Here is a 9,635-nt window from a genome sequence, read left to right as displayed (position 1 = left end):
AAAATGTCCATGTTCACGTGAAGTTGCAACAAGTTCAGTTTCTATTTAATTCTAGCTCTGAATGAAAAATTTCCAATATTTCCTGAGTTCTTTCAGCGAGTACGCCGCATACCCGTTATTTGAAATTTTTTAAAAAATCACAGTAGCTTTCCACTAAGCTCAAATATTTTGTTAGAAAACTTTACCGATACAAAAAAAAATCTCAAACGTACTTTAAAGTGATTTCAGATACAAATATGTAATGAAGTACTGCAGAAGTTTAAAAGTTTTCTCTCTGATTTTGTCCTTTCTTTTTCTCTTTTTATTATTGTTTTTGTCATGGTTACAAAGTTAAGTGAAGCAAAAGTACCTGATTTCAGCCGGAAAATTTAATTCGTCTTTGACCAAACCATTTGGCCATTTCTGTTTAATATTAGTTTTAAACAATGACAAATAAAAGAGGGCTCAGATATTGTTATTTTGCATAAGGGAATTGATGATAATGCCATTCTCACTTTATAGTTATTTTTCAGATGTTGCACAGGAATTCAGTTTACTGTGGCTATGGCTATAAGTGAGTAATTGATTAATATTAATATCTCTGTCATTTTTCTCTCACAATTTTCTTCACTCCTTTGGGTGCTTAATCAATTATAGCGTTTCCCCCAGCAAAAATGAATCCACAGAATAATCCACAGTATATTCCATACAGCTTTATAACATGTGATGTAACGGGAGACCAGAGCCATAAGTAAAATACTAAAGTTAATGACTATATCTGATAAAATTAAGAAAACGTACCATTTTTTTTCCATTTCCTCAACTCCAGAGAACATTGATATTAAAACATAAATGTCTCTGGGCTGCTTGCTGTAGTCTGTTTGGATGGGAACAGGCCCACGAGAAATATCCCTTGTCCCGGGGACTCTGAGCAGAGCCGTGGGAGAGGACTTGGCCAGTTAATCCCCTCAAAGAAACCGATCTAATTCAAAGTCTTAGAGCCCAAAAGTGCTCGAAAGAACAGCCATTGTTTCTACAGTAATGCTAGATATACATAGATCTTAGTGTAGGTGCAGTATTTAAAACTGCGGTCTCGACAACTCTTAAGAGTAAAAGTTGTATTAAATCCCTGTCTTTTTCAACACGATTTCCTGAGGAAATAGTCAAAGTTGCAAAAAATATTTAGTAAAAATTTTATCCATGCAAAATGTAGTCTCCCGTACTGATCATTTTAAAAGGAATGCATATTATTAGTCAAGCTTTTTTGCTCATTATGAATGCAACAAATAATCAAGGTTGCTTGTAATATTTTTGAATGTAGTCTTTGATCATTTCACCCATACAAAATGTTAAGCAGGCCCCTCTGCTGATCACATAAGCCAAGGAATTTTAACTATTGCCAAGACCAGGTGTATTTTCCCCATAAGTGTACTTTATACAATATTACGGTGAATAATCGCATGAGTATTTTTTGAGTGCGTTTGCCAGCTATGATCATTCCTACTGCTGTATATAAAAATGAGACTCTTGTACTGATATGAAGTAGAATGTGGACGATCTGCAACCCGAGCATGTTTTCCCTGCACGTTGCAAATGCTGTAAAGAGGCAAAGCAGAGCACAGTAACTTAAGGGAGATCACAGTGTTTTTCCCTCTGCAAGTTGAAGTGCGTCGGGCCGGTGCGGATTGCGGTGCCCGACTGGAGGAGGGTTCGAAGCTCGCGAGGCGGAGCAGCAGGCGGGGGGTTTGAAAAGTGTTTCCACTTTCATGGAGACAGGATCTCCTCCCCAACTCCTGCCTCTCGCTGTTTGGGGAAGCAACAGAGGTATCAGTCCTTTCGGGCTCTCCAACACCTCCGTCAGTCAGTACAGTCTTAGTGTTCCAGCAGCACAGTAACTCACTGTTCTCGTGCACTGGAAACACTCTCCATCCAAACAGCGCAGGACTTTCTAAATAAACACCTGGAATGAGAGCTTTATTATTATTATTATTATTAATCTTGCTCTTACAGCTATGCCATTTTTTCATTTTTAAACCGGATTTTTCGTCGAATGGTTTTTCACAGTAACTGAAAAGGGGAAGTAAATAGACTTAGGATCAAAGAAAGGCATCATTAGAAATGTTGCCCTTTTTTTCAAAGCACACAGATCGACATAAATGTCTACACATTCACTCTTAAAGGCAAAAATAACCGACCCTGAAAAGTTGTGGCCCAGCAAGCGTGCGGTCGGAGATCGCTTTATGTACTACGGTGATTCTTAGTTATAACTTATCGTACATTCCCACGTGGCGTGTTAAGAACGGAGATACAAATCTCACGCACTCGCGCTTTCTTTGGCTCCCTTGGGCAGTTACCTGCTACAAGTTATCAAAGTGCACCCAACTAGAGCATCTCGAGAGATAACAATGTCACATTGTCGCGCGAGTCTCTGCTACAAATCCTTTCCCTTAATTACCAAAAGAAGGGATCAGATGACTAGAGCATCCAATACGGGGGTCTCCGGGCAGCGTGGGGGTCTTTGATCAAGAAAATCCAATTATTTGTGTATATACATTTCCCACATAGTGATTACTTCATTAATTGTCCCGCCTTTATCTCCTCCCTTCCCACCCCCCACCCCCCCCCTAATAATCAGTTCTTTTATCCAGACCAACAAACACACCATAGGAGCTTTGTGGATTCAAAGGATTTGCTTTCCCCTCTCAAAGAGCCGCTATTCTTTGATGATTGGGCAGCGGAGAACTTCAAAGTAATAAATCTTATTTCTGACTGGCTGGCGGCCCACCAAAGTCCTTATCACATTCTAAGGAGTGATCCCTCGCTCTTCAGATGGTCCAGGGATATTGGTGGGAGAAGGAGCTCGGCAGCGCTTTCCTACATGAGTCCATTGTGCGGAGCGACGTGGCTTTTTCTCTGAAGAGCCGCGCAGGAGGCGGATGATGGCCGCAGTGGCTGTGCTGAGGAATGACACGCTTCAGGCTTTCCTGCAGGTACGTGCAGCACGAGCAGCGCGGGTTCCTTCCCCAACGCTTTGACTTGTCTTCGCGTAACAAACCGTGCCACATGATCACGATGATGATGATCCCGGTTATTATGTCCACCGCGCGAGAGGCAAATCATCATGCGGAACTTTTATTATAAGCTCGTTCCCGCACTATAACTTCCAGCCAGGTTAAGACACAGCCGGTTCGGTTCTGTATCCAGTCTAGTTTATTATAGTTTATGTGACACTTCACTGCTTTTTGGAGATTTCATCTACAGGATGTTCGGAAACTTTTTTTTTAGACAGTGACCGGCCGACACCGCAATTAAAGTTAAGTTGACACAAAAGTTTCTTCAGCTTTTAGGCAGCCTTTCCTTGTTTTGCTTTGTTTTGCTTTCTTTTATCATGTTTTATGCAGTCTTAGGGCTTGGGGTTCGAATCCCGCTCGTGCTGCGGACCCTTAATAAAAGATTCTTAAACTTTTACTCGCACAGTAACTTAGAGTATACAGAAATAAATCATCGACGGTCACCATGTTGATGTTTGTACGTCGCTTTCGGACGAAGGTGCCGAATAAACAACGAAGACCACAAACAGAACTGCAGTGCATGTCGTCGTGTAGTACTTCGCTGCGTGTCAATGAAGTGAGAGTAATAACTAACTAGTAGTAGTACGTACTCACACTGTATGTGAACCCTTCCGCAGGACCGCACACCCAACTCTTCTCCCGAGAGCACCAAACACTCCCCTCTGGCTCTGCTAGCGGCCACCTGCAACAGGATCGGACACCCCCCTGGGTCGAGTCCCCCCGATTTCCTCCAAGTGCCCTATCATGACGGCGCCCTGGGCGCCCCGTCGCCCATTTTTCACCCGTGGAGCAGCGAGGGGTGCGCGCAGGGCGCCGCTTTGGCACTTTCTTCTCCCAAATCTCAGCTCTCCGCGCACATCCAGTCCTCCTTCGGCTCCCACCATGAGCTCCCTCTCACCCCTCCGGCGGACCCCACCTATCCGTACGACTTCTCCCCGGTGAAGATGTTACCGTGCTCCATGCAGTCCCTACAGTCCACGTGTCCGCCCACGTACGTCCCCGCAGTTACGTACGCCGCCCCGGCGTCCATCGCACCCGCGATGCCGGGTTTCGTTCCCGCGCACTCGGGTCTGATACACCAACAGCCGAGGCAGGTGTCCCCGAGTCCGGGGGAGGACATCCCTTGGTGGAGTCTGCAGCAGGGAAACCCCGCGAGTCACCCGTCGTCCCTCGCGAGCCCGCGCTTCCCCTTGCAGAGAAGCCTGGTTCTGGGACACACGGATTTCGCGCAGTATCAGACTCAGATCGCGGCTCTGCTGCACACCAAGTCGCCCCTGGCCACCGCCCGCAGGTGTCGCAGGTGCCGCTGCCCCAACTGCCAGTCGTCGTCGAGCCCCAGCGAGGAGCCCGGCAAGAAGAAGCAGCACATCTGTCACATCCCGGGCTGCGGGAAGGTGTACGGCAAAACGTCGCACCTGAAAGCGCACCTGCGGTGGCACACCGGCGAGAGACCGTTCGTGTGCAACTGGCTCTTCTGCGGGAAGAGCTTCACGAGGTCGGACGAGCTGCAGAGACACCTGCGGACGCACACGGGCGAGAAGAGGTTCGTGTGTCCCACCTGCTGCAAGAGGTTCATGAGGAGCGACCACCTGGCCAAGCACGTGAAGACCCACCAGAACAAGAGGATGAAGCCTCAGGAGAAAGGCGTCAAGAGGGAGGACGCTGTGACTGGAAACGTGTAGGAGGAGATGAGGAGATGAGGAGATGAGGAGATGATCGTGTCGATCATGATGATGATGCTGCGCTGGACTAACTGAGTCTAACTGTGTGTGTACTGTGCGATCGGCCCATAGACACGTTCTCGCGGGATAATTCATTGGAATACTGGAACATATCCATCATTTATCCGGCATGCGCTGGAAATAAGAATATATACTTATTTTTGATAGGCCTTGTTTGTATCTTACACTGTCTGCGCTGGTACAAGGATTTCGCTGTTCAATCCTTGTAGAGACCGTTTGAGTCTACAAGTTTCTGCAACTTGTCTTCGGGTTTCTGTCTTCGGTGGAAGAACTTACGTGTATATACGATTGAAGAGCTTTTGTTGAATGAAAGTGTGAAAAGTGTTTTTGCCCCATGCGGGGTGTCTACGCATGCTTTCCAAAAAAACGACCTCCATGCTGTTTGAAAAAATAAAAAAAGCGATCCTCTCCTCTGTGTCCCAAAGCGCCGCCGTTGATAAATCACTGGAAACGAAGTGAGAGAATTCAGTTATTATAACCGTGTTAATAAAAGCGACACGCTTGTGAACAGTGTGAAAAGCACTGGGGGGGGGGAATTGTCGCATGTTCCTTCATGCCAGTTGCGCACTTGGCTTCAGGAAATATTTAAAATATTATTTGTGATGGAAGCACGGTGGAAAACTCCCTTTCAGATGAGCGTTTTAAGACGTGTTTCGGTAGTATATAAATTATAGAAATGAGTAAAGTACGTTGGAATATTTGTGCTATGTCAATCAATGCAGCTACATACATAAAGGATAATAAATGTAAGTACTTGTTGCACATACAATGCATGTCGCCTTGGTAACAAAGCTGGCGGCTAAATAACCACTAACAATAATAATAAAATGTAATAAATCCCTCTAAGTTTCTTTGAGCTGCCGCCTTTTCAGAAAGAGCGCGGAAAAGGTATCAAGTTCCGCGCTTCCTAGGAAGGACACGCGTGAAAAACAAGTTTTTTTTTCCTTCCCATTCAGAGTTACGTTGTATATTAATTACTTTCAATTGTTCCGTTCAAATAAGACATTTCATTCAGTTTCATGTGAGAATTTCCCACACACATTAAGTAAGGAGGCCCAACAGTTTGGAAACTCTGAAAAAGTTATTTTGTATCTGTTTCTGCATGGAAGTGCAGTGATTTAACATCGCTATTGGGGTGAACTGATTTCACAGAAAGGAATGAGGTGAGAATCCGTAACGACTAGTTCACATCTCAGTTCCCTGCGCAAATCGGAATGGTGCAACTTCGGCGGATAAATACCATGCTTTTACAGTTAAAGTTTCGACTTCACAGTTGACAACATTATCAACAAATTGCCAAAAAACAAGATGTCGCTTATATGAGTGTTTCGGTGAGGCGATAATGGAAAAGCAGGCACAATTTGGAACAAATACCTCCCTTCGATTTGTAAAGTAAAAAATATGGCCTGATTAATTATAGTAATCATATACAGAGATAATTATACAACAGTGACAATAAATCCATAGATTTTCTTGGCATTTCTTACATTTGTAGGAGGGGGTCCAGAAGTTAATACAGAGATGAATATTATAAAGGTGGGGGGCGCAGTGGGTTGGACCGGATCCTGCTCTCCAGTGGGTCTGGGGTTCGAGTCCCGCTTGGGGTGCCTTGCGACAGACTGGCGTCCCGTCCTGGGTGTGTCCCCTCCCCATCTGGCCTTACGCCCTGTGTTGCCGGGTAGGCTCCGGTTCCCCGCGACCCCGTATGGGACAAGCGGTTCAGAAAATGTGTGTGTGTGTGTGTGTGTGTGTGTGTGTGTGTGTGTGTGTGTGTGTGTGTGTGTGTGTGTGTGTGTTATAAAGGTGCTGTTACAAAGGTCTATCAGAAAAATACTCTTTGGATGTGGATGCCAAAATGAAGGCATTGATTCGAACCTACATGAAAAAGTTTGCTATATCTGCACAACCTCAGCACATGTGTACCTGTGCCACATGCTGGGCAGGGAACTGTGTGGCAAATCTTCTCAGCGGGGGTTCATAGTCTTACATGAAATAAAGTCAAGTGGTTAACACCTACAATAAAGCTCATCTTGTTTCAACAACTTTAAACTTTAGTTAAAGCTGAAATGACCCAAGAGTGACAGCGAGCGCTTAAACTTTGCGCAGAAACACCACAGCGAATAGCCTAGAGATTCAGCAAAATTCTGAGTCACCTTGAAAAGGCACTTCCTCTGCTCTGATAAACAATGCAAAAGTGGCTAAAACACATGAATTTTTTAAAATTACACAAGTAATTACTTGCTATTTACAGCAACTTGCAGTAACGGAACACTGTACAGTATTTAAAGAGGAAATCATTTCTTACTTTTACCTGTTTCAGTGCAGAATTGAACATGAGAAATAGATCCATCAGTGTTCCGGATGAATACACACAGCCGACGGTAATTTGATCATCAATGCTGCAGCAATGCACAATAAACGTGCGAATGCCGTTTCATTTTTGCTGTGGCCTGTTGTTTTGTTTTGCTGTACTGATTTCATGAAGGTTAATTTTCTTTGTACAGTTGCTATGCAGATATGCCGAAGACATTTAGAAAAGTGAGCTGTGTCAGGATTTCCTCTGCTGTGTTGTTGTATAAGAGTAGTAAACAATATTTACAGCACTAAGCACAGTTTCATTATAAATAAATAACCGTAAAAGAAGACGAACAAAGAACTGAAAGGAAAAAAGAAGAAAACGGCTGTAAAAAGTTTCGAAAAAAAGTTATTTGACCAGATCGAGTGTCAGTTCACAATATATTTGCTTCTATAAATCAAAACTGAACCTGCACTGCTTCTCCGAGTTTTTTTAAAATATAAACAAAGTATTTTGTATCTTTTTGGACACACGGGACTTTTATATTTTCCTTTTCGGTGAATTGTACTTTTGTTTGTGTGTAGGCAACTACAGTTTAGGAGTGATGCAGATCCAGTGTCAGTTATAAGTGTTTATTATAAGTGAAGTAAACAGTTGTGTCTGTGATTGTATTATAGCAATAATATATAATAATTGTATATGTCTAAATTGCCTTATTTATATACTGTATTACAGCAATGCCCTTAGACAAAAGATCCAGAAAGCAGTCCTCTAATCTGGTGGGGAAAGGCGGTGGAGCACATCTTGAATATGTCAAAATTTTCAGTGTGCAACGTGGTATCAAACTCACTTAATTATTCCGTAATTACATGTGCGCTTGATGCGTGTTCATTATTGCTATATATTTTTGTATTTGCCCATGTTCGGCCGAAGATCTAATCGCCACAAACTGCAAAACAGTTGTATGTTAATGATTTAAACTTGATTTTTAGACATTTAAGTATATCTTCTCTGCACAAAAACTTGTTTGGCCGCTATAAAACTAGTGTTTCTCATGTTTACAAGCCTTATTTTTATAAAGAGTTTATTTGTTTTCAGATTTGTTCTTAGACTTCTTAGACACACAGTACATGCCTGCAGTCAGGAAAAAGTTTTTTTTGAACCTATAAATATTGAAGAGTAAATGTATTAATATACTGACTACTTCTCATGTAATCCAAAACATGTGTCATTGCTCTGTGTATTTGCATGGAACCCAATTTAAAATGGTTTAAAAAAAATGTTGTCTAAACATACAATACATTCAGGGAAGCTATGCTTTCGATTTAAAATGTTGAGAAATCATTCTGTCTGGAAGGCGTATTTTGTCGTTTTGACTTCATTGCTTTCAGTCAACATTAGTCAATTAAAGTTTTTTTATAAAAAAATTAAAAACATATGCAAAGTGTAGCAAAAATGTTCATTATTTAAACCCGACAGTTTAGAAATCCATAGTGTTGACTGCGCAGAAAGTACCCATGAAAGTCGGCGAGGTGCAGACACTGCTTCCACCAGCTGCTGAGTGCCATTAAATACACATTGCACTACATCCCCACATGCATGGAGGTTCCTGGTAGAGTAAACATGGTCATAAATATATTCATAATATTAATCCATTTGCTCTGACAGACACAACCACAAAATCCCCCCAGTTGCACTTTTACTGTGTTGTATATGAATTTACCAGTAACATTTTTTAGATGTCGATGCAGCTGAAGCTCTAGAGCTTCGTCTGTGTACATTGAGACAGCCACATTTCCATAAATTACTGGAAGGTGTAATTTGTGGTGACTAGAAAGTTCTTCCTAGACCACCACACCACAACTCCCCCCAATCATAATAATTGTCTCCTCCTGATGTAGCAGAACCAAGAGTTTCTGGTTTTACCATTATGTGCAGTGTGATCGAGATGCAGCAATACCAATTTGTGTAACATTTATTTGTGATCCATCATCACACCATATCAGAGTTATGTTGTGACATCATATCTCACTTAATCAAATGATGAAGTGATCTGTGTTTAGTCCTCAGTACTACGCTGAACAAACGTATTCCTGCAAACATACATTTAACGGCACTCTCGAAGTACAATAGCTGGCGCTTTATAAAAACTATCTGTGAAGAACAGAACACTTTGATCACTAAGTTCTTTTTTGAATTCCAGTATCCGTACATGATTAGCTTTGGGAAGCTCACATAAGAGCTTTCTAAATTACCGTGTACAGTTTAAAATTCTGCAAACATATACAGTAAAACAGTAACAAAGACCATATGTAGCAATGTTTGCTTTGCCTACTTCAGAACTTTTAATCATCCTTTAAAACTATAATCTCTGTCTTTTTATTGATTTTTCTGTGTGGAATAAGTGGTCTGAACACACGCTGCAAAATTTCTTTTCACTTGTGCACGTTTTATTGTATTTTGTTTTCCCTTTCATTTGTAGATTCATTTAATTCATCTATCAAACACCGTCAATTGTTAATAGATTAGCAGTGTTGAGAATTTTTT

The 9,635-nt window shown here is 42.2% G+C and overlaps 1 protein-coding gene across 1 annotated transcript; it reads left to right on the top strand.

The window, feature by feature from the left end:
• The first annotated feature begins 2,641 nt into the window (after window positions 1-2,641).
• Window positions 2,642-5,231, top strand: LOC108920280 (transcription factor Sp5-like). The gene is made up of 2 exons (XM_018728910.2): window positions 2,642-2,969; window positions 3,668-5,231. The coding sequence occupies exons 1-2, from the start codon at window positions 2,916-2,918 to the stop codon at window positions 4,730-4,732; spliced, it is 1,119 nt and encodes a 372-aa protein (XP_018584426.1). The 5' UTR covers window positions 2,642-2,915; the 3' UTR covers window positions 4,733-5,231.
• Window positions 5,232-9,635: the final 4,404 nt, after the last annotated feature.

The sequence above is a fragment of the Scleropages formosus genome, chromosome 21, assembly GCF_900964775.1.
Source record: "Scleropages formosus chromosome 21, fSclFor1.1, whole genome shotgun sequence".
Taxonomy (NCBI): domain Eukaryota; kingdom Metazoa; phylum Chordata; class Actinopteri; order Osteoglossiformes; family Osteoglossidae; genus Scleropages; species Scleropages formosus.
Note: the sequence above shows the minus strand (reverse complement) of the source record. Positions and strands in the feature narration are given on the sequence as shown.

Excerpts from the sequence above, each read along its gene's own strand:
- LOC108920280 (XM_018728910.2), top strand. The coding sequence starts at position 2,916 with ATGATGGCCGCAGTGGCTGTGCTGAGGAATGACACGCTTCAGGCTTTC. Across the intron at positions 2,970-3,667 it reads CGCTTCAGGCTTTCCTGCAG|GACCGCACACCCAACTCTTC; the intron begins GTACGTGCAGCA and ends ACCCTTCCGCAG.